Genomic DNA, 25,199 nt, shown 5'->3' with positions numbered 1-25,199 from the left:
GACCAGATCTCTCGGATTGCTCGTAAACCTCGAGAAATCTCACACGATCCCCAGTCAGACTATCGTCTATCTGGGGATTCGGATGGATTCTCGGGGTTTTCGAGCGTATCCATCCCAGGAAAGAATTTCGAAAGGGTTGGAAAAAATCTTGGTCTTCCTAGAGAAGGAACGAAGCTCAGCGAGGGAATGGCTCAGTCTTCTGGGCACCCTTTCCTCGCTGGAGCAGTTCATCTCTCTAGGGAGGCTGAATATGAGACCCTTGCAGTTCCATCTAAGAAGGAGTTGGAACAGAAGAAAGGGAGATCTTTTGGACACCTTTCCCGTAGGAGAGAGTATCAAAAACCACTTACGATGGTGGTTAGAACCGCTGAGAAGGAACGAAGGAGTGTCCTTGTCCCTTCGGAACCCTCACCTAGTGTTGTTCTCAGACGCTTCGGACACGGGGTGGGGAGCAACACTAGGGACGAAGGAAGTGTCAGGCAGTTGGACAGAAGAACAGAAGGCCTGGCACATAAATGCAAAGGAACTCTTAGCAGTACATTTGGCACTGCAATTTTTCGAGAACGAGGTCAGAGGCGTGGTGGTCCAAGTCAACTCGGACAACACCACGGCTCTGGCTTATATAAAAAAACAAGGGGGGACACACTCTTTCTCCCTTTACCAACTGGCAAGGGATCTGTTGATATGGACAGAAGAAAGAGGGATATGACTCCTGACGAGGTTCGTTCAAGGAGGAAAGAACACAAGAGCAGACAGATTGAGCAGGAAGAACCAGGTCCTTCCAACAGAATGGACCCTTCATTCGCAAGTCTGCCAGCAACTATGGTCTCTTTGGGGGAAGCCTCAAGTAGACCTATTTGCAACATTCCTATCCAGAAGGATGGAGAACTTTTTTTCGTTGGGGGACGATCCCAGAGCCCTATCCATAGATGCCATGCTCATGGATTGGAAGGGCATAGACGCTTATGTGTTTCCCCCATTCAAGATGCTGGGGGAAGTAATGAGAAAGTTCGTGTCCTCGGAAGGAATGAGGATGACATTGATCGCTCCTTATTGGCCTGCAAGAGAATGGTTCACAGGTACAGGAATGGATAGTGGACTTCCCCAGATCTCTTCCCGAAAGGACAGATCTGCTCAAACAACCCCACTTCGAGAGGTATCACAAGAATATCCACGCTCTCACTCTGACTGCCTTTCAACTATCGAAAGATTGGTCAGAGTGAGAGGCTTTTCTCGCAAAGTGGCAAAAGCAATTGCTAGAGCAAGAAGGTCCTCAACCATGCGGATATACCAATCGAAGTGGGAAGTTTTCCGTAGATGGTGTAAGGCGAAGAAGCTGTCCTCCTCCGATACCTCTGTGACCGAAATTGCTGATTTTCTTTTGTTTTTACGAGAAGAATCTCATCTGGCAGTGTCAACCATTAAAGGTTATAGAAGCATGTTATCAGCTGTGTTCAGGAATAGTGGCCTGAACATAGAGAATGACAAAGATCTGCATGACTTAATTAGATCATTTGAAACTACAAAATTAAGAACTTCTCTCACCCCTAGTTGGAATCTGGATGTGGTTCTCAAATATCTTATGTCGGAGAGATTCGAACCTCCCGATAAAGCTACTTTCCGGGACTTAACTAAAAAATGTATTTTCTTAATAGCTCTCGCCACTGCGAAAAGAGTGAGTGAGCTGCAAGCGCTTGACTCGAGAGTGGGTTTTAAGAAGGATTCGGCTGTATTGTCTTTTTAAGCCTTTATTTTTTAGCTAAAAAAAAATGAAAACCCGCCCCTCGAGACCTTGGCCTAGGACTTTCGAAGTAAAAGGGCTTTCTCAATTAGTTGGGAATGAAATGGAAAGAACATTATGCCCGGTGAGAACTTTGAAGTTTTACCTGCAGAAGAAGAAGCAGTTGCAGGGTTGCAATCAAAGTTTATGGTGTGCGGTTAAAGACCCTAAAAGAGCGATGTCAAAAAATGCCTTAGCATTTTTTGTTAGAAACATTATAACTGAAGCCCACATGAGTTGTGATAGTGAAGCATATAAGACCTTAAGGGTAAAAGCACACGAAGTACGTGCAGTCACTACATCATTGTCGTTCAACAAGAACATGTCAATGAAGAACATCTTAGCGGCCACGTATTGGAGATGTAACTCAGTGTTCTCCTCACATTACTTGAAAGATGTGAGGGTAACATATGAGAGATGCTTCTCTCTAGGACCTTATGTATCAGCGGATACAGTGCTGGGGAAAGGAGAGAAGACTGATCCTTAATATTAATTTTTGTCCTTATATTTTATATAGTGAGATTTTAAAATTAGTTGGTGTTGAGTTTTTAGGTTGTTTGAAAGGTGTTTGGGGATAACGCCTTTCAATCATATATACTAATCCACGGTTAGGATCGGGTGATCGGGATCAGTATTTTACTCCTTTATATGCCAAGAGGCATAGGTATATTGTCATGTAAGTGAATAAGACTCCAGTGACAATTGCCATTAGGTTCTGTTGAGTAAGTGGATAAGACCCCATTGACAGTCCTTTTAAGAGTTCTCAGCCATAGGGCACACCCTCTCTGAAGCTTTTGAGGCGAAGCAGACTTCTAAGCACAAGCTATGAAATCTTCCGCCTAAACAGGTAGGAACTAGGGTATTGTTAATTAACTTGTATTACCTACAACATATGTTGTTTACCTATCAGGTCAGTAATTAGCTGTCTCTTGCCCTCCGCCAAATGTGCCAATCAGCTAAGTATATATCTGACAGGGAAGTTGAATGTATGAAAATGATATTGTTATTGTACAATAAAGTTTCATACATACTTACCTGGCAGATATATACTTAGCTATAGACTCCGTCGTCCCCGACAGAAATTCGAATTTCGCGGCACACGCTACAGGTAGGTCAGGTGATCCCGCCGCCTGCCGCTAGGTGGCAGGAATAGGAACTATTACCGTTTTGAGCCAGATTTTCTCTTCCACCTGTCTCCTGAGGGGAGGCTGGGTGGGCCATACAATCGTATATATCTGCCAGGTAAGTATGTATGAAACTTTATTGTACAATAACAATATCATTTTTGAAGTAACAAAGTAAAGTTAAACTAAATAATGAGTAAAGTTAACAATTAAGGGAATAAAGCTTTGCACCTCATAAACAGTGTCGTCGTCTTAATGTTATGGTTAGCCGTGGATCATGCATCTGGCACATCTTCATTTGCCCACGTCTGGGGAGCAATTGAGTACTGCCTGATAGTGGCTTAGCGTTTCATACTGTAGCACAAAACGAGTTTCTTACAGCATTTTACACTGTGAAGAAAACTTTGGTGCAATTGTTACTTGTTTTAATTCACAATGATTGTCATGACTTCTGCTTTTGCTCAGGTATTCCTTCTAAACTTGTAGATATATATACGTACAGTGCTTACACAAGAAACAGCAATAGTGAAATCTGATCTATTTTTCAATATGTGTTACTTTTAAACTTGTAAGCAGATAGTGCAAATAAAATGTTTGTTGAGTAATTTAGTCAAATTATCTACCCACGGGTAGATATGTGGTCAAGTCGATTATTTTGTTGCCAAACACTTGAACCATATATGTTTCTGTTTGCTAGTTTTTGTGCTATGTTAATTTTTTACCATTATTGGTGGTGCAAGTCAGTCATTTTTGTTTCCCCAACCTCTATAGAAGACAATTATGGGGTGACTACATAGGAAGTTTTTATCAGAGAAAGCTAAAAACAAACAGGCCTCCAGATGTACAATGATTTACTGTGTACATAAAAAATGTGTGACTCACAAGATAATCCTTCAGAAACACAGTTTGTAAAAGTAGCAAATCCAATTATAAAGCATTAAGTTGTTTCATAGGAATAATATGGATACTTCCTAACCTTCCTAGCCAATGACATCTGGTTCTACCTGACTAGCACCCTCCCCAACCTGACATAAAGTGTAAATGTAAACTATGTAAGAATAGAAAAATGGGGAACTGATATGTAGCTGATCCCTAACTCAACCGCCACCATTAGTTTTGTCGTTATAGAGTGGCACTTTTTTGTCCAAGACCTATGATGCGTATGGTGAATGGAATTGAAATAGTTTTAAATGTTTGTTTGTAATTCAACAAAATTTTCCAAATATTTTGTATACTGTTCAGTAAATGAAGACTTATGTTACAGGGTAAGAAAGGGCCTGTTCCAAAGCCAAAAACATTCACCAGTAATGCCTCGAAAGGAAAGGATCCCAGTAACTCTAATCCATCTGTCAGCTCTGAAAAGGTAGATGAAAATCCAGACGATGCCCTAGAAAGGTTCCCATTGGAACTGCGATGGTGTTTGCAGCAGCTTGAAGCTACAATGGAGAAAAAGAAATCAAACCTCAAGGAAGGTAATTACTAACTGATTTATGTCTTCTTTTTCTTCTTCTTTCTCTGCATATTTTCCCACTTCTAAGTGGGGTTGATTTTTCTGACAGCTTTCCTCCACCTGGCTTGGTCAAACACATCATCCTCTGTCCTCTGACTATTGTTTGTCTTGCAGATCTTTAATTATGTACATCCATTCACCTTCGTTTCAGTCCTCCTCTGGCTTTCCCACCAGACACTTCCATCTGCATCACTCTCCTCCCTACATATGTTACATCCCTTCTCATCACCTTCTCATCACAGCCATTCCACAGCAGTCTTCTTTCCTGGGCCTTCTTTGATAGTTTTATAAGTTTTAATAGTTCCTATTATTCTTTCATTCTAGTATAGTTCCTCTTTAGTCTTTCATTCTTGATTCTGTCCATTTTTGTCATTCCACACATCCACCTGAGCATTTTCATCTCTACTGCATCCAATTTCTTCTCTTGAACTCTCTTTACCAACCATGTTTCTGCTCCATACATCAAAGCTGGTGTCACTACTGTCTTATACACTCTACCTTTAACTCTACCTTTAACTTTCATGTTGATTCTGCAGTCACACAAGACACCTGACATCTTTCTCCAATTTTTCCATCCAGCTTGCACTGTGTGTTAATTTCACATCCAAACTTTCATCATCACCTGTTGAACCAAGATATGTAAATTTTTCTACTCAGTTTAACCTTTTCCCTTCCATTCTAATTTCAGAGTCTTGACCTTCACTAAGACTTGGGTTTTTGTACATTCAACTTCCCTGTCAGATATATACTTAGCTATAGACTCCGTCGTCCCCAACAGAAATTCGAATTTCGTGGCACATGCTACAGGTAGGTCAGGTGATCTACCGCCCTGCCGCTGGGTGGCAGGAATAGGAACCATTCCCGTTTTCTAGTCAGATTTTCTCTGTCGCCAGTTCCGGTAACATCGTTGCTGGTTCCTCCTGACTTTGACTTTCATTTTTTCATCGCCGTTGATCTTCTGGACTGATTATTTGGTGACGTATTGGATCTCTGGCTTGGCATACGCTTTTGTGGACTGTTATTTGGTTTGGTTTGGAATTTTTCTTGAAATGTCTGGCTCTAGTTATACATTTAGAGTGTGTGTGAATGAGAGTTGTAGTGTGAGGCTACCGAAAGCATCGGTGTGCAAGCAGTATAGAGAGAATGAATGTTCGATCTCTAACACGTGTGATGAATGCGTAAATTTGAATGAGGAGGAATGGAAGATTCTTAATTCCTACTTAAGGAAATTGGAGAGGGATAAAGCTAGGAAGCTTCTTCCAAAAGTTTGAGTAGGTCTTGCTCTAACGAGCCAGTTAGTAGTTTAGCACCTAACTCACAAGTAATTGTTGCTTCCTCCCATACAGCATTACCAACTTCTCCTTTATCAGATTCTGGAAATTCAGTATCGGAGATTGCAGATTTGAAGGCTGCTCTCATGAGGATGGAACGTAAAATGAAAGCGTTAGAAGGTAAGCAAAGTGCAGTGGAAAGTGTCCCCAGTGCAGTGGAGGGTGCGTCTGATCGGCTTTGTCTCGCTCCCAGGCCTAGACCTCTTCCAAGCTCCCAGGCCCAGAGGAGAAGGAATGTCGAAAGCATTACGGAGGTTACGGAGAATCCCCACCGATCAGGCGTCCCCTCGGCAGGATCTGTGGCGACCCGGACTGTCAAGGATAGCCATTGGAAAGGCATCCTAAAACAGCGTTTCTCATCTTCCGATTCGTCATCAAAACGTGGGTGGAGTTCGGACGATCTATCGAGACCGACCAAAAGAAGTTGGAAGTCTCCTGCTTTGGACTCGAGTCCGGAACGTTTTCTAGAGGACTTGCCATCTGAGAAAAAGAGAGCCAAGAAAGCCTGTAATGTCTTCTTTCGGGTTGGAATCTCCTTCATCATCTAAAGCTCCTTCCCCTCGTTCTGATAAGGAGGAGGAAGATTCAGCGACGAAGATTCTCATGAAGATGCAAGAGCAAATCTCGTCTTTGGTAGGAGTACTAAAGAATGACCCTCCTAGGAGAAAAGACTGTTTCCTTCCAATCAAGAGATCACGTCCGGCGGACGTGCGGGAAGTGTCAGATTCGCAGAGTGCAGATGAATATGGCCCGATACGGACAGCGCCAACCAGGCGCGAGGTGCCAGCCAGGCGCGAGTCTCCATCCAGGCGTGAGGCGCCTGCCAGGCGCCAGGATCTCCAGCTTCATCGGCTATTGAGATAAAGTTTAACCGGGAGTCTCCTCTTTATGACTTTTCACAGGAGCAGCTTTTGCCTGACAGGGACGCAAGATATCGCACAGGCGGCCTTCGCCCTTGTCAGGATGGTGCTGGGACTGTGGGAAGTTTTTCGCAAGCACAGCCTTCTCCGGACAGGGACGAGAGATGTCGCACAGGCGGCCGTCGTCCTTGTCAGGATGGCTCTGATGTGGATAGGAGCGTTTTGCAGGATCAGCCTTCACCTGACAGGGACTCTAGATGTCGCACAGTACCAGCCCCATCCTTGTCAGGATGGGGCTGGTACTGCTAAAAGCCCTTCACCTTGCGGAAGGAGGCACTCTCCTCCGGTGGCTCACTCTTCTCCCAACATAACTGGACAAGAAATGGAAGATATTTCTGATTCGGAAGCTAATAAGGGTGCAGGTCTCTCAGATTATAAGACCTTAGCGGCCCTTTTATTGCAAGAATTCGGTGATTCTCTGAGTCCTGCCGCCCCTCCTTCTCAGTCATTGTTCACCAGTACGAGGACGTCTAAATCATCCTCCTTCTTGAAGATGCGGCCAACCATCTCCATGAAGAGAGCTTTACAATCATTTGGAAATTGGCTCAAATCTAAGGAGGAAGCGGGAAAAACTGTCTTCACTTGCCCCCCTTCCAGACTTTCTGGGAGGAGAGGCATTTGGTAGGAAACAGGAGAAGCAATGGGACTCGCTCTCCCTGCTTCGGCAGACGCAGACTTCTCCACACTGGTAGACTCATCGAGAAGACATTCGCTTGCATCTGCTAGGACTACTTGGGGAATGTCGGAAATGGACCATCTCCTCAAGGGATTATTCCATGTCTTGGAAGTTTTTAACTTTCTAGACTGGTCCCTTGGGGCTTTGGCCAAGAAGACACAGGACCCTGACTTCTTAAGCCCCGAAGTCCTACACAGTGTATTGGCTTGCATGGACAAGGCGGTCCAAGATGGATCGGGGGAAGTGGCATCCTTCTTCGGAGCAGGAATCCTTAAGAAGAGGTCTGTATTCAGCTCCCTCTTGACGAAAGCTGTCTCGCCTCTTCAGAGGTCGTCTCTTCTGTATGCACCTCTTTCGAAACAGCTTTTCCCTTCTCAGCTAGTGAGAGATGTTTCTCACTCACTTACTGAGAAGGCAACTCAAGATCTGCTAGTACAATCAGCAAAGAAGACGAGACCAGCCGTTCCTGCTGTGAAGAAGGAGTCACGGAACCTTCGAGGGAGTTCATCGGGTCGATCCTCTAGAAAAAGAGGAGCAGAGAAAAGAGGAAGGTCTTCTTCTTTTAGACCAGTCAAGAAGACAAAATGATGTTCCAGTCCTCCAAACACCAGTAGGGGCCAGACTTCTGAAGTTTTCAGAGGCATGGGCCATGAGACAAGCAGACTCTTGGTCTCTTTCAATAGTGAAGAAAGGATATCTCATCCCCTTCAGAGACAGACCTCCCTTGACATCAACCCCAAGAGAGCTGTCTGCGAAGTACAAAGACCCTGCCAAGAGGGAATCCCTGTTACATCTCGTACATCAGATGTTGGAAAAGGAGGCCATTGAACTAGTGCAGGGCTTTTACAATCGACTTTTTCTAGTTCCGAAAGCCTCGGGGGGGTGGAGGCCTGTGCTGGATGTGAGCGCATTGAACCGTTTCGTAGAGAAGACAAAGTTCTCTATGGAAACTTCCAACTCGGTTCTTGCGGCTCTGCGTCCAGGAGATTGGATGGTCTCCCTCGACCTGCAGGACGCGTATTTTCACGTTCCCCTGCATCCTGTGTCGAGGAAATACCTTCGATTCATGGCACAGGGTAGGATTTTCCAGTTCAGGGCTTTGTGCTTCGGCCTCTCGATGGCTCCTCAAGTGTTTACGGGCCTGATGAGGAACGTAGCACGATGGCTACATCTGAAGGGGGTGAACATATCACTTTACTTAGACGATTGGCTCATAAGGGCTAGATTGAAACAACAGTGTTTGGAGAACCTGGAAACGACTCTGGATCTTGTAAGATCTCTCGGATTGCTTGTGAACCTCGAGAAGTCTCAGATAATCCCCAGCCAGAACATTGTTCATCTGGGTATTCAGATGGATTCTCGGGGTTTTCGAGTGTTTCCGTCACAAGAAAGAATTGCTCGAGGCTTGGAAAAAGTCTCAGCCTTCCTAGAGAAAGAACGAAACTCAGCGAGGGAATGGCTCAGTCTCCTGGGCACCCTTTCGTTGCTGGAGCAGTTCGTTTCTCTGGGGAGGCTGCACATGAGACCGCTGCAGTTCTACCTGAAGAAAATGTGGAACCGGAAGGCAGGAGAACTTGCGGATTCTTTTCCCCTGCAACCAGAGATCAAGTCCCACTTGCAGTGGTGGTTAAACCTTCTAAGGAGGAAGGAAGGAGTGTCCTTGTCGCTTCGGAACCCTCTCCTAGTGTTGATTTCCGACGCCTCGGAGACAGCGTGGGGAGCAACACTAGGAACGAAGGAAGTGTCAGGCACCTGGACAAGAGAACAGGTGTCCTGGCACATCAATGCGAAGGAACTTCTAGCCATCCATTTAGCTCTAAAGCACTTCGAAGCAGACGTCAGAGGTGTGGTAGTCCAGGTCAACTCGGACAATACCACGGCTCTGGCGTACATCAGGAAGCAGGGAGGGACTCACTATTTCTCCCTTTATGAGATAGCAAGAGCTCTGTTGATCTGGGCAGAGGAACGGGGCATAATACTCCTAACAAGATTTGTGCAAGGAGGGAAGAATATAAGAGCAGACCGACTAAGCAGGAAGAACCAGGTCCTTCCTACAGAATGGACTCTCCACTCTGAAGTCTGCCAGAAACTTTGGTCCCTCTGGGGGAAACCTCAGATAGACCTGTTTTCCACGTTTCTCTCCAGAAGGATGGAAAACTTCTGCTCGTTAGGGGAGGATCCCAGAGCCATAGTGATCGATGCCCTTCTCATGGATTGGTCGGGCATAGATGCTTACGCCTTTCCCCCATTCAAGCTGCTGAGAGAAGTGTTAAGGAAGTTTGTGTCCTCGGAAGGGACGAGAGTTATCTTTTCCCGAAAGGACAGATCTGCTCAAACAACCCCACTTCGAGAGGTTTCACAAAAACCTCCCCGCTCTCTCCCTGACTGCCTTTCGACTATCGAAAGACTTGTCAGAGCGAGAGGCTTTTCTCGGAAAGCTGCGAGAGCGATTGCCAGAGCCCGCAGGTCCTCTACCATGCGGATCTACCAATCGAAGTGGGAAGTCTTCCGTAGATGGTGTAGGTCAAAGAAGCTGTCCTACTCCAATACCTCTGTGACTGACATTGCCGATTTTCTTCTATACCTGAGAGAAGAATCTCATTTGGCAGTTTCCTCAATAAAAGGATACAGAAACATGCTATCTGCTGTACTCAGGAATAGGGGCCTGAACATAGAGGAAAACAAAGATCTTCATGACCTTATACGGTCCTTTGAGACCTCCAAGACCAAATCTTCTCTTCCTCCTAGCAGGAATCTAGATGTGGTTCTAAAGTTCCTCACATCTGATAAGTTCGAGCCCCCTCATCAAGCATCGTTGAGGGACATCACAAGAAAATGCATTTTTCTCTTGGCTCTCGCAACTGCCAAGAGAGTCAGTGAGCTACAAGCATTAGACTCACGTGTGGGTTTTAAAGGAGACTCTGCAGTTGTCTCTTTCCAACCTCTGTTTCTAGCTAAAAGCGAGAACCCTTATAGACCTTGGCCCAGAAGTTTTGAGGTTGAAGGACTTTCTCATCTTGTTGGGAGGGAATTAGAAAGGTCTCTGTCCGGTTAGAAATTTAAAATATTATCTTCAAAAGAAGAAGCAACTGCAGGGTTGCAATCAGAGTCTCTGGTGTGCGGTGAAGGACCCTAAGAGACCCATGTCGAAAAACGCACTAGCATTTTTTGTCAGGAATGTGATTACAGAAGCACACATGAAATGCCAAGTTGAATCCTTTGAAATGCTAAGGGTGAAAGCGCATGAGGTACGTGCAGTTGCAACATCGCTATCTTTCAACAAAAATATGTCGATGAAAGATATCTTAGCAGCGACGTACTGGAGATGCAACTCGGTGTTTGCTTCCCATTACTTAAAAGATGTGAGAGTGACATTCGAGAAATGCTTCTCTCTGGGTCCTTATGTATCAGCGGATACCATGCTGGGAAAAGGAGATAAGACTGATCCTTAAAATTTTTTTTTTTGTTTTAGTTTGAATGAGGAAAATTTGGTGTTGAGATTTTAGGGTTGCTTGAAAGGTGGTTGGGGACGACAACTTTCAATCTTATTACTAACCCTCGTGTTAGGATCAGGTGATCGGGATCGGTGTTGTACTCCTTGATTATGCCATTAGGCAAGGTGTGTTGTCATGTAAGTGGATAAGACCCCATTGACAAATGCCATCAGGCTCTGTCGAGTAAGTGGATAAGACCCCATTGACAGACCCACAAGAACTCTTAGCCATAGGTCACATCCTCGCTGAGGCTCTTGAGGCTAAGCAGACTCCTAAGCAGACTCCTAAGCAGTAGCTATGAAGTCTTCAGCCTAAACAGGTAGGAACCAAGGTTTTATATATGTTACCTACAACGATGTTGTCTTCCTATCTAGTATTTCAGTAGTTAGCTGTCTCTTACCCACCACCAAGGGTGCCAATCAGCTAAGTATATATCTGACAGGGGAAGTTGAAATGTACAAAAAATGATATTGTTATTGATACAATAAAGTTTTGTACATACTTACCTTGCAGATATATTACGATTAACAAATGGACCCACCCAGCCTCCCCTCAGGAGGACAAGTGGAAGAGAAAAATCTTGATTAGAAAACGGGAATGTTCCTATTCCTGCCACCCTGCGGCAGGGGCGGTAGATCACCTGACCTACCTGTACGTGTGCCGCGAAATTCGAATTTCTGTCGGGGACGACGGAAGTCTATAGCTAAAAGTATATATCTGCCAGGTAAGTAGTACAAAAACTTTATTGTACAATAACATATCCATGTTTTAACAAACAAAATATGAGAGAGAGAACGAGAGAGAGAGATTGAGAGACGAGGATGAGAGACGAGAGCGGAGAGAGAGAAGACGGAGAGAGAGAGATACCCATTTTTCTTAGATTTCTGTGGTCATCTTTCCCATATCTTTAGAACAGGCTATTTCCCAGTGGGATCTTTTCTTTTATTGTTTTATATATTGAATATATTGTGTTTGATATTCAAACCCCTTTTTTGTGATAGCCTTGCAACAGCCTTACTCCAGTGTGTGTTGGTGTCTCGGGGTCAGTGGCAAGGGCGTAACATACACCCGTATTACATCCTCACGCCTCTTGATATTAAGGCGCAACAGTATGTTGGTTAGTTATTGAATATGACATTTGTGGTAGGCGCTGTAGGAGAATTTACCGGGAGAAAACTTTTTCTCTCCTGGTATTCTTTTCTTTCGGTGTTTTCTTTGTCGGGAGAGGTATCTCCTTTGTTCACGATTGGCTGACTTGTTCTCAGGGGTCCCTTCGGGACGAGAGGAGTCTCGTTTTATTCATAATATTTTCTTTTTTCTTCAGGTTAACAGTGAGCAGTCATAGAACAAAGCATTATATGGTTGGATATCTCACTATGTTGATTATCCTAACCCTCAGTAGTGTATCTGTGACACTCCAGCATGCTGTGGCACTGACCCCTGTGTGTGTGCGCACACGTGCAGGTTCCCCTGTTGTGTCACATGTTAGACTGCTACTGTTGTACTGACGACTTATCATTGGATAGTTTCTACCCCCAGCTGACCTGTGATTCTTGACTCGACAGCTGCTGATGTCTGATCATCATCCTGTAGAAGAAGCTCCTCAGAACTTCATCCGCCACTGCCCTTCCCTTCCTTTCTGAGTCTCGAGGAGGTCCAGGGAAATCAGATTGGCCCCTGCAGGATTTTTAAGAGTTTCTCTCCTCCCGAGGAGGCAATGGGATCTCTTTGTCAGCTCTTCCCAACCTTCAGGCTCAGGAACTGATTCACATGCCCCTGGGTTTTGTGTCTCAGGAGCTGTGGAAGCACAAGCTTCAGTTTGCATTCCTTTCACCAGTCCAGAGGTTCCCCTCTAGACAGGTGCTGCGTCAGGGGCTCATTCGCTAGTTGTTCCAAGTGCTCGTGCTTCTAACGTTTGAGCATCCTGAACTGTTGACAGAGAGACCTCTCACAGTCCCAGTTCAGAAACAGGACAAGTGAAAGGGCAAGATATTCATGTGTCCTGTCTCTTCCTACCAACACGACTGCTAGCACTCACTGAATGCTCGCCAGTGCTTGGGAGATTCCCACCTGGTGTCTAGATTCTGAGGATTCGAACACCTGGAGAAGCGGGGAAGAGTTTCCCCTTTGAAAGATCTATGGAACTTCTAAGGGAATGCATCTCTCCGAGGAGGCAGTGGCTCTCTGTGGCTCTTCCTCCCCTTGGGGTGGTATCCAACCAGTGGCTTGCCCTTTCCTCGCACTCTGAAGAATATGTAGGACTGGAAGATAGATGTGGTCTAAACAGGACCACATTTATGTCTTTCTACCATCGGGCCTTTGCCCACAAGTCCTTGGAACCTTTTTTCCTTGAACCTGTGGTGGGTGCTTAACAAGTTGTGTTTTTGTACATGAACTTCCCTGCCAGATATATACTTAGCTTAGCTTAGGTCTCTGACGTCACGACAGAAAATTCAAAACTCGACGCACACGCTACAGGTAGGTCAGGTGATCTACCTTACCCGCCGCTGGGTGGCGGATGTAAGAACCAGTCCCCCTTTCTTGTCAGATTATTTTCTGTCGCCGGCTGGACAACACCTGTTGTTCAGTCCTTACGATAGTTAAATTCTTTCTCGTTGCCGACGATTTGGATTTTGGTGAAGTACCCTTTGTTTGTTGGCTTGGCATACGCTTTTTGGATTGTTTTTTGGATTTTTCTTTTGGATTTCTCTTAGAATATATAATCATGGATGATTCTGAAGTTAAGAAACCTAGTTTATTTAGGGTTTGTTCAGTGAAGGAATGTAAAGTTAGGCTTCCCAAAGCTGCATTAGATCCTCACTCTGTATGTACGTCTTGTAGAGGGAATGAATGCTCTTTTATTAACCCTTGCAAAGAGTGTGAGAATTTGGATGAGGATGGTTGGAAGGCTCTTTCTTCTTATGTGAGAAAGTTAGAGAAGGATAGGGCGCGCAAGGCTTCTTCAAGGAGCTCTAGTAGATCGAGGGTGAGTGAAGTTGACGCTGAGAATCCTGTAGTAGAAGTAGTTCCTTCTCCGGTTTCAGCCCCTGCGCCCAGCTTTGAACCCGAAGATTCGTTTTCGGAAGTTGCTTCCGGGAGAGCCTCGATCAGGAGTAAGGAGAGCCTCGCTCGCTCTCGTCAAGGTAAGAGTGATGATAGTGCAAGTGATCAGTGCAGTGCCCCTAGTGCAGTGGAGGGTGCGTCTGACCGGCTCACTAACGCTTCCAGGCCTAGGCCTCTTCCAGACTCCCAGACCCAGTGGAGGAGGAAAGTCGAAAGCCGCAGGAAGGTTAGGGAGAACCCCCACCGGTCAGGCGTCCCCTCGGCAGACCCTGTTGCTCATTCCCAGGCTGCCTTGGATCGATCCAAGAAGGATTTATTGCGCCAGTGCTTTTCGTCATCTTCGTCGCCTTCTCCTAAGCGTAGATGGAGCGCCTCGGAGTCGTCTCGCCCTCTCAAGAGGCCCTGGAAAGCGCCTTGCGCCCTTCCTTCCAGCCCCGAATCCTTCGCGGAAGAACCAGAAGTGGAACGCAAGAGAGCCAAGATTTCGTCTGTTTACGCTTCTCCTGTTCGATCTCGGACTTCGTCTCCTGTAGAAGAGTTTAAGAGGTCTCCTGCGCATATCTTGGCGGGTCTGCAGGCGCAAATTGCGGCTTTAGCGGAGTCTATTGCCGGGACTTCTCATCGTCGGAAGGACGCCTCACTTCCGGTGAAGAAGTCTAAGAACGTTCCTTCGGCTAGATCTCCTCTGGCTAGAGAAGTTTTTGAGCCTTGTAGCAGGAAGTCAGAAGTGCAGGCTGAAGCTCGGGATCATTCTCCGAGTAGGCTCTCCTCTCTCCTCAGGATTTCCGCTCCTCTTCAGTTAGGCGTCAAGAGCTTGACAGACGTCAAGAGCCTCATTTTCGTCAGGAGCGAAGGAAGAGTTCTTCGCCTGGTGGCCACTCTCCTTTTGACAGGACGCTCGGAGCCTAGTAGGCGCCAAGAGCCTAGTAGGCGCCAAGAGCCTTGTAGGCGGCAATGGAAGCATTCTTCTCCGTTGGATCACTCCCGATTGGATAGGCGCTCAGAGCCTTGTAAGCGCCGCGCTTCTGACAGGGAATCCTCTGTGGATGTTTTCTCTCCCCGTGGCAGGCGTCAAGAGCCTGGTAGGGGTTTTGAGCCTGATAGGCACCAAGAGCCTGGCAGGCGTATTGAGGATGGCAGGCGCCAAGAGCCTGGCAGGCGCAGAGAGCCTGATAGGCGCTCTCCCTTATCCAGACGCTCTTCTGTGGATATAGATTTTGTTTCCGACAGGCGAGCTTCCACTAGTAGGCGCTCTCCTAGTAGGCGCTCCCCAAGTAGGCGCTCTCCTAGCAGGCGCTCCCCAAGTAGGCGCTCTCCTAGGAGGCGCTCTCCAAGTAGGCGCTCTCCTGGTAGGCGCTCTCCAAGTAGGCGCTCTTCTGGTAGGAGTTCTCCTAGTAGGTGCTCCCTTTGTAGGCGCTCCCCATGTAAGCGCTCTCCCAGTGGATTTTCTCCAGGTGGCGCTCCTGAACGTAGGCGGCTCTCCAAGGATTAGCTCTCCTCTGGGCAGTAGAACTTCTAACGTCATTCTTCGGAAGAATTTATTGGGGATTCTGAGGAAGATTTGCCCAAGGATGCTTCGGTTTCTTCATATAAGAGACTGACCGACCTCCTCTTGCAAGATTTTGGGGAGTCTCTTTCGGCCGTTGCTCCTCCGTCTCCTACGTCCTTATTTTCAACGACCAATACGGCTAAGAAGTCTTCAGTCGTTAAGATGAAGCCGACAGTGTCGATGAAGAAGGCTCTTAAGAACTTTGACGACTGGTTGGTATCAAAAGAAGAGAAAGGCAAGACCGTTTTTTCTTTTCCCCCGTCCAAACTGACGGGTAAGATGGGGTTCTGGTACGAGTCAGGAGAGCCCTTGGGTCTGACTCTTCCCTCTTCAGCAGACTTGGACTTCTCTTCGTTGGTTGATTCCGCACGTCGCTCGGCGCTGAATTCTGCGAAGACGACGTGGGGTATGAGCGAGTTGGATCACCTTCTGAAGGGAATGTTCCGAGTCTTAGAAGTTTTTAACTTTCTTGACTGGACCCTTGGAGTCTTGGCTAAGAGGACTCAAGAGCAAGACACTCTTTCACCTGAAGACCTTCACGCAGTTCTGTCTTGTATGGACAAGGCAGTGAGAGACGGTTCCGGGGAGATTGCTTCACTTTTTGGTGCAGGAGTAGTAAAGAAGAGGGCCGTTTTCTGCTCTTTTCTTACCAAGGCGGTTTCTCACGCACAGAGAGCTTCCTTGTTGTATTCACAACTTTCTCCGCAACTCTTCCCGAAGAAGATAATCAATGATATCTCCAGCTCGTTGTCAGCAAAAGCGACGCAGGATATGCTGGCTCGCTCTGCTAGAATCCCGAAACCTTCGTTCCAACAGAAGACGAAGAAGGAGACTCAGAGTAGGCAAGAACCCTTTCGAGAGGAGGCCCTTCGTCTCGCTCTTCTTCCTCCAGAGGTTCGAGACCACCTAGAAGAGGAAGGACCTTCTCTCGGTTCTATTAGGGCCAAGAGTAGTTCGTGTGTCCTCCCAGACAACTGTGGGTGCCAGACTTTCTGAACTTTGCAGATGTCTGGGCACGAAAGGGGCGGACAACTGGTCCTCGCTATCATCAAGAGGATACCTCATTCCCTTTATCTCGAGACCACCTTTGACCACCACTCCAAGGGAACTGATGGCCAAATACAAAGACCCACTAATGAATCAAGCCCTCGCTCTAGCAGTAGAGCTGATGTTAGAGAAAGAGGCAATAGAGATGGTTCAGGACCCTCTTTCCGCGGGTTTCTACAACCGTCTGTTCCTAGTTCCCAAGAACTCAGGAGGATGGAGGCCGGTTCTGGACGTGAGCGCCCTGAATGTCTTTGTGAAGAAGAGGAAGTTCGCTATGGAGACGACTTCATCAGTCTTAGCAGCTCTTCGTCCTGGGGATTGGATGGTGTCACTGGACCTTCAGGACGCTTACTTCCATGTGCCGATCCATCCTTCTTCTCGCAAATTCTCAGATTCCATGTGGGGAGGGAACGTTTTTCAGTTCAGGGCCCTATGCTTCGGCCTTTCCACGGCCCCCCAAGTATTCACAGGGCTGATGAAGAACATTGCTCAGTGGCTTCATCTCGAGGGAGTGAGGATTTCCCTCTACTTGGACGATTGGCTTATCAGGGCCAAATCCAAGGAGAAATGTCTGGAGGACTTACGATTGACATTGAATCTAGCAGCTTCTCTGGGTTTGCTAGTGAATTTCGAGAAGTCACAGCTAATCCCCAGTCAAGAGCGTATCTATCTGGGGATTCTGATGGCTTCTCAGGTTTTTCGGGCGTATCCGTCCCCAGAGAGGATAACCCGAGGTTCGGAGAAGGTAGCAATCTTTCTAGAGAAAGATGTATGTACAGCGAGGGAGTGGATGAGTCTGTTGGGGACACTCTCCTCGCTGGAGCAATTCGTTTCTCTAGGAAGGTTGCACCTCAGACCCCTACAGTTCTTCCTGACGAGGAACTGGAATCGAAGATCTCAAGGTCTGGACTTTGCGTTCAAGATTTCGCAAGAGATAAAGGAGGATCTACGTTGGTGGCTAGACCCTCTACTGTTCAAGGAAGGCCTTTCCTTGCAGGTTCAGAACCCCAGCCTAGTGTTATATGCAGACGCTTCGGACATAGGTTGGGGAGCTACTCTTGGGTCGAGAGAAGTGTCAGGCACCTGGATGGGGGATCAGGTGTCCTGGCACATCAACAAGAAAGAGCTAACAGCAATTTGCTTAGCTCTCAAGACCTTCGAACCCCTCGTAAAGGGAAAATCAGTTCAGATCAACTCGGACAACACCACAGCCCTGGCTTACATTCGGAAACGGGGGGACTCACTCTTTCTCCCTGTACGAGACAGCGAGATCGCTCCTCCTGTGGTCAGAGGAAAGGAAGATAAGTCTTCTCACCAGGTTCGTACAGGGAGAAAGAAATGTCAGAGCGGATCTGCTAAGCAGAAGGAATCAAGTCCTTCCCTCAGAGTGGACTCTGCACGCGGACGTATGCCAGGAGCTGTGGAGGACGTGGGGCAGGCCCCATCTCGATCTCTTTGCGACCTCCAGGAATGCGAGGATAGATCTATACTGCTCCCCTATTGCGGACCCAAGAGCAGTGGCAATAGATGCATTCCTGATGGATTGGAAAAACCTGGATCTTTATGCGTTCCCGCCTTTCAAGATTCTAGGGGAAACGTTAAGGAAGTTCGCAGCTTCAGAGGAGCAAGATGACTTTGATAGCTCCGTTCTGGCCCGCCCACGACTGGTTCACAGAGGTACTGGAATGGCTGGTGGATGTTCCAAGATCTCTACCACTGAGAGTCGATCTGCTCAAACAGCCCCACTTCGACAGGTTTCACAAAAACCTCCCCGCTCTCAGTCTGACTGGATTCGACTATCAAGAGTCTCGTCAGAGCTAAGGCTTTTCGGCAAAGTCTGCAAGGGCTATTGCCAATGCACGTAGACCTTCCACATCTAGAGTCTACCAGTCGAAGTGGGATGTTTTTCGACGTTGGTGCAGGACTCATAAAGTTTCCTCCTCCAGTGCCTCTGTGACTCAGATAGCAGATTTCCTTATCTTCCTGAGGGAAAAATGCAGGTTAGTAGTCTCCACCATCAAGGGCTACAGGAGCATGCTTTCCTCAGTTTTTCGTCATAGAGGATTAAACATATCCGAAGACAAGGACCTCCATGATTTAATCAGATCTTTTGAGACGGTTAAAAGAACCTCCTCCTTAGTTCCTAGCTGGAATCTAGATGTCGTGCTGCTCTTCCTGAGGTCCTCAAGGTTCGAACCTCCCCCTACAGCTTCGTTCAGAGACCTTTCGATGAAGACTCTTTTTCTCTGTGCGTTAGCTTCAGCGAAGAGGGTCAGCGAGCTGCAGGCTCTAGAAGGTGACGTAGGTTTCCAAGGAGGCTCCGCGGTTTGCTCTTTTCTTTCGGCTTTCCTAGCCAAAAATGAAAACCCTTCTTCACCGTGGCCCAGGAGCTTCGAAATTAAAAGCTTATCCTCCTTAGTTGGGACAGAAGAGGAGAGATCTCTTTGCCCGGTGAGAAGCCTGAAATTTTATCTTCAGAGGAAGAGAAGACTTGCTGCTAATGAGAGCAATCTCTGGTGCTCTGTAAGGGACCCCAGTAGGCCCTTATCTAAAAATGCCCTCTCATTCTTTATCAGGAATGTTATTAGAGAAGCCCACACTTCTTGCAATCAGCAACAGTTTAGTCTTCTGAAAGTCAAGGCACACGAAGTACGGGCCATCGCGACGTCTTTGGCTTCAAGAAGAATATGTCATTGCAAACCTCATGAAGGCCACTTTTTGGAGGTGTGAATCAGTCTTCTCCAATCACTACCTAAAAGACGTATCGATTACGTAATGAACAAAAGTGTTTTGGGCTAGGCCCTTACGTATCGGCGGATTTCCAGTGCTGGGGCAGGGAGCTGAAACACATCCTTTTTAATCTTTTTCCCTGTTAGTTTTAATTTTGAGTTTTTGGTTGTACGAAGGAGGTTGCAGGAGGCAGCTCCTTCTTTCGTATACTAATATTAGTTTTTGGTTAGGTGATCGGTTGTGCTTGAGGCTCCTTGCAATTGGTAGTGATAGGCTCTGGCATGTAAGCGGGTTGATCCCCATTGACCAGACCCTGCTTGGATTCTGCCAAGTAAGTGGACTCAGTTCCCATTGGTAGACCCAAAGAGTTCTTCAGCCATAGGTCACGCCCTCGCTGAGACTCTTTAGGCAACGCAGACTAATAGACAGTAACTATGAAGTCTTCTACCTAAATCAGGTAAGAACCAGAGGTTTATATTTTTTATTCCTTTAACATGTGTTGTCCCCACTTTCTAGGTGAGTATGTGTCTCTTTCCCTCCACCAAGGGTGTCAATCAGCTAAGTATATATCTGGCAGGGAAGTTCATGTACAAAAATGATATTGTTAGTATACAATAAAGTTTTGTACATACTTACCTGGCAGATATATACTTAGCTTAGCTTAGGTCTCTGACGTCACGACAGAAAATTCAAAACTCGCGGCACACGCTACAGGTAGGTCAGGTGATCTACCTTACCCGCCGCTGGGTGGCGGATGTAAGAACCAGTCCCCCTTTCTTGTCAGATTATTTTCTTCCACCTGTCTCCTGAGGGTAGGCTGGGCGGGCCATCAATCGTATATATCTGCCAGGTAAGTATGTACAAAACTTTATTGTATACTAACAATATCATTTTCTTACCCAGCTCCTTCAAGATGACAAGTTGCATCTTGCCTAAGGTGTGCTCGGTTCTGGAGGTAAGAAGGATTCAAGAATGACTGGCCTCTCCTCCTCCTTCTGTTTCTCTTTCTTTGGGTCGAGAATAGGACTTGAACCCACGCTTGCTGGACTGGCGCCTGAAATGGTAATTTTACACATTCGGCTTCCTTTCTGTTTTTCTTGTCAGAATCAAAGAAGCAATCCCGATCCTTCCTCTAGCAAGTGCAAGAAGGAGACTGGCAATAAGGTAAACCCTTCTTGGTTCTGTTCCTAATGCCTCTGATTCTTAATATTCTTCCCAGCCTTTTTCATATGAGTTACGATTCCTTACTCATTTCGGAAATGCCCAGAAGTCTGACATTTCGGAAATGCCCAGAAGTCTGACTCTTGATCTCACATTTCTTATATACTCTGATCAGTTTGTCAGAGACAGGGCACTCCTCCTCACTCTTTCGACCAGGAGTACCTCAGGTGTGCTGAACTCCTGTCAGTTCTAGAGACTCACTCAGATTCTTCCCTCCAATAAGTAAGTCTTCCTATTATAAAGAACCAAGGTTTTGTATATTTTTCCTCACTACAGTGGACCTCTGCTTATTCGCAGTTCGGCAATCTCGGATTCAGTAATTCGTGGATTTTCTTCTGACACATTTTTTCAATGAATCATGGAAAATTCAGTAATTCACAGACTTTTTCACTGAAGCAAATTCCTTGGTTACTGTGTTTTCGAGTTATTTTGTGACTACATTTTTTTATCATAAATGTAGTCACAAAAAAAAACTTAAAAATAGACAGTTTTAAATGTTTTTAGAGGGGTATTTGATGTTCCAGCTATTAAAATACAAAGTTATAAGTGTTTTTAAAGGTGTTCCAATATATCACAGATTTTCGGTAAATGCAGATGGTTGTGGTTCCTAACCCCCATGAATACGGCGGGTCCACTGTATACAAACCTGAAGTCTTTACACTAATGCTCACCTCATGCCACCCCTCAATCTGAAACCTAGGCTGAAAGGCAATGTGGAATGTTTACATCCAGGCAAGCGGACAGTAGTTAGTACTGCCTAACCACCTTGTTCAAGAGTTTTAATTGCCCTGTTCGAGCTTCACCGTAAGTAATTCCCATTGTAAAGGACCAGAGATTTGTGTAGTTTGGAAAAATACAGTTTACTTTCAAAAGTTGTGATATTTAATGAATTCCTCTGTGAATCAAAAGTGGATTTCACTAGCTTTTTTATACAAAGGAATTACAACCATGGCCCTTTATACATATTACATTTAAATTGTAGAGGAAGTGACTTCATTCTACATTAAGTCCAAGTTTGTTTTTCAGTCCTTTTATGTTTTGGTCTTTTGGTAAGATGTAACATTTTTCTGTTTCTAGAACTAACTGGTTTGCAAATATTAGTCTGGTCAGGTTGATTTTGAAGTAAGCTGTAGTATTCACTTTTGTGTAACCTGATATTTATACTTAATTTTACTGTTTTTTCATATATATTATATATTATATATATATATATATATATATATATATATATATATATATATATATATATATATATATATCTATTGATATATATAATTAATATTATAATCATATGTATAGTATTTAGATTTTACATTTAGTACATTCTTTGTATCCTGCTCATCACTTATTGCTTATTTTTGGTAATAATTTTACAGCTGAAGATCTTCTTAAGTCCTACAAAATTCTCTCTGGAACGAAAGCACCATTGATCAAGAAGCGACAGCTTATGAGGTCATTATTTGGAGACTATCGCAAGAAAATGGCCGATGAAGAGAAGAAAATCAAAATGGGTAAGACTTGGGATTCATATCTAAATAATCTGATGCTTTTGTTTACTTGTGAATATTATGGACATATATATTTTGTAAAAAAAATTGAAGTTTATTTGTCAAGAAGGTGAACAGTATAATTGATCTGTATTTTATTTTTAATGCATGTATCTATAAAAGTAATCTATGATATGAAAGTATAACACGTGTATGTTTTTTTCAGCTCCACCATCTCTGAAAGCATCTGATGCTTCTAAGAAGTCAAAATGTTTAAGACAGAAAGTGAAATCAGACAATGACTTGACTGTTAAAGTTGAGAGCTCCGAGACAGATGTAATTATTTCCAATGAAAACCAATGCAGTGCTTCGAAAGAAACTAAGTTGGTATCAAATCCTTTAGGTTTTAATAGTGAAAGTGGAAAAACATTTAGGTTTAATTTTTCTGTTCCTGATTAATGTAAATACCATGAGGCTTCTATTTTTTCTTGCAAAAGGTTACTGTTATTTCAAGAACTATTTGTACTTATTTGTATAATCTATTTCTAATACTGTCATTATTTTATCTGTTCTCTGATGTTCATTGAATTTTATGTAAAACTTGATATAAGACAGAATTTCGGAATTTTATGAATGTAATAATAAAAAATAAAGGTTTAAAAGTTGTATGATTTACATTAATTTACACCTGTGGTGCATGTGGAAAAAAAGATGAAAAAGAGTCATTATCCATAAAGAAATATGAGTACTACATAACAAAGACTGAAATACAAAGAGGCAAATGCAGTGAAGGCAGATACAAATTTAATTCCAATGGTTGGAGTAAGCAGGTGAAGATACTATAGTTAGAAGAGGAATTGATGTACATATGTTGCATAAAAGGGGTTAGATACAAAGGAGCAAGTATGAAGATGGTTGAGTGACAAAATATACTTTTTCATAATAAGATTTTGTACATGAACTTTCCTGTCAGATATATACTTAGCTATAGTCTCTGACGTTCCCGACAGAATTTCAAATCTCGTGGCACACGCGACAGGTAGGTCAGGTGGTCTACCTTACCTGCCGCTGGGTGGCGGGTGTACGAACCAATCCCACTTTCCTGTCAGATTTTCTCTGTCGCCGGGAACGACAACAACTGTTGTGGTTTCCTCTCGATAGACCTTTCGATTCTCGCTTGCCTGGAGATTAATTTGGACCTTTTTGGTGACATATTCGCTCTGTTTGGCTTGGCATACGCTGTTTTTGGACTGGTTTTGACTTTGCGCTGGATTTTTCTTGAATAATGTCTGACTTAGATTCTGTAACCAAAACTCCTGTTTTGTTTAGGGTATGTTCGGTTGAGGGTTGTAAGGTGAGGTTGCCAAAAGCTTCGGTCGACCCTCACACTGTGTGTGTGAAATGCAGGAGGAATGAGTGTACATTTAGTAACCCTAGTAAAGAATGTGAGGTTCTGAATGAGGATGAGTACAAGGCTCTTTCTTCATACATTAGAAAGTTAGAACGAGATAGAGTTCGTAAAGCTTCCTCTAGGAGTTCTAGTAGGTCGAGAGTGAGTGAGATTGAATCGGAAACTAACATTAATGTAGATTTAGAACCTTCCTCCCAGGTTTCAGCCCCTGCTCCCCACGCCGAAGCCGAAGATTCGTCTTCGGAGGCGGCGGCTTTAAAGGCTACCATTCAATCTATGGAAAAGAAGATTCGCCTGCTAGAACAAGGTAAGAGTGATAGTGTTGGTGATAAGTGCAGTGTCCCCAGTGATGTGGAGGGTGCGTCTGACTGGCTCCTTAGTGCCTCCAGGCCTAGACCTCTTCCAGACTCCCAGTTCCAATGGAGGAGGAAAGTCGAAAGCCGCAGGAGGGCTAGGGAGAGCCCCCACCGGTCAGGCGTCCCCTCGGCAGATCCTGAAGTACGCTCCCAGGCTGCCTCGGATCGTGTCAAGGAGATCCTGCGCCAGTGTTTCTCCTCGTCTTCTTCACCTTCTCCGAAGTGCGGTTGGAACTCTCCGGATGCGTTGCGCCCGTTGAAGAGGGCCTGGAAGGCGCCCTTCAGTCCTTTGGCTTCCAGTCCAGAAGACTTTCCTGAAGAGGCTTCTTTGGAAGTGAGGAGACCCAGGAGATCCTGCGATCGCCCATCTTCACCCGCTCCTCGCTCTGCGGCTGCTTCGGAGGAAGATCCTGTAGATTCGCCGACTCGAGTCCTGGCGGGACTCCAGGCTCAGATCTCGGCCCTGGCGGACTCTTTGGCCTCAAGATCTCGTAGGAGGAAGGACGTATCTCTCCCAGTCAAGAGATCTAGACGCTTTTCTTCGAAGGATCGCTCTCCTCGTCATCTGCGATCTCCTTCGTATGGGGAGATTTCGGCCGAGCGTAGGAGTTCGCGCAAGTGGCATCACTCACCTGGCTCTCTCTCAGCAGCGTCGAGGCGCCAGACTTCGGACAGGCGCTCTTTGGATGGCGACGGATTTTCTCCGGATCGGATTCCTACTTCCAGTAGGCGCTCCTCTCCGACGCATCCTTCTTCCTCTAGTGTGCGTCCTAGAGAAGAGAGGCGCTCAGGACAGAGCAGGCTCTTTTCGTCGTCTCCGTCTCGTCGTTCTTCTCCTCAGCATCTCCGAGAGCCTAGAAGGCGCCCTTCTACGAGTAGGCGCTCATCACCTGGCTACCACTCTCCTCGCGTTTCGGACCCCGTGCCGAGTTGGCGCTTTTCTCCTGTAAGTCGCTCCTCTCCCGTCAGACGTCAAGAGTCTAGTAGGAGCCCTGCGCCCGGTAGGCGTCCTACTCATGGAAGCCGTTCTCCTGTGGAGAGGCGCCAAGAGCCTCGAGTTCTTCGTTCTCCTGGTAGGCGCTCATCGTTCTCGAGGCGCCCTACTCCTGACCGTTCTCCGCTTGGTAGGCGTCAAGATCCTCTCAAGTGCCCTGCTCCTGATACGCCTAGCAACCGCTCTCCTCGCGATAGGCGCCAGGATTCTTGTAGGCGCTCTCCCTCTCGTAAGCGCCCTGTTGATAAACGTGGTCTTTCACGGGACAGGAGCCCTGCCTCTCCTTCAGTCAAGATTTCGTATTCCACGAGGAGGGAGTCCGATTTTAGACAGGCCAGGTCGGATAGGCGCCCTTCGGTTTCTATTCGCCACTCTCCTGTGGATTTGACTCCTCCTTCGAGACGACATTCTCCAACCTTACGCTCTGCTCCTGCAAGAACCTCTTCTAAGGATCCTCCACGCTCTCCTCTTCAAGAAGGCCAGGAAGGTTCGGATGAAGAAACTAA

At 45.8% G+C, this 25,199-nt stretch overlaps 1 protein-coding gene across 1 annotated transcript; it reads left to right on the top strand.

Moving 5' to 3' along the window:
* The first annotated feature begins 4,157 nt into the window (after positions 1-4,157).
* Positions 4,158-22,598, top strand: LOC135211224 (UPF0488 protein CG14286-like). The gene is made up of 3 exons (XM_064244481.1): positions 4,158-4,376; positions 21,822-21,956; positions 22,159-22,598. The coding sequence occupies exons 1-3, from the start codon at positions 4,160-4,162 to the stop codon at positions 22,389-22,391; spliced, it is 585 nt and encodes a 194-aa protein (XP_064100551.1). The 5' UTR covers positions 4,158-4,159; the 3' UTR covers positions 22,392-22,598.
* The last annotated feature ends 2,601 nt before the right edge of the window (positions 22,599-25,199 follow it).

The sequence above is a fragment of the Macrobrachium nipponense genome, chromosome 4 (genome assembly GCF_015104395.2).
Source record: "Macrobrachium nipponense isolate FS-2020 chromosome 4, ASM1510439v2, whole genome shotgun sequence".
Taxonomy (NCBI): domain Eukaryota; kingdom Metazoa; phylum Arthropoda; class Malacostraca; order Decapoda; family Palaemonidae; genus Macrobrachium; species Macrobrachium nipponense.
The sequence above is the reverse complement of the archived record's forward strand: the minus strand, read 5'-3'. Positions and strand labels throughout refer to the sequence as shown.

Bases quoted from the DNA above. Each gene is read 5' to 3' on its own strand.
- LOC135211224 (XM_064244481.1), top strand. From the start codon at position 4,160: ATGTTACAGGGTAAGAAAGGGCCTGTTCCAAAGCCAAAAACATTCACC. The intron at 4,377-21,821 runs GTAATTACTAAC...ATAATTTTACAG, and splicing joins GAAATCAAACCTCAAGGAAG to CTGAAGATCTTCTTAAGTCC. The intron at 21,957-22,158 runs GTAAGACTTGGG...TGTTTTTTTCAG, and splicing joins AGAGAAGAAAATCAAAATGG to CTCCACCATCTCTGAAAGCA.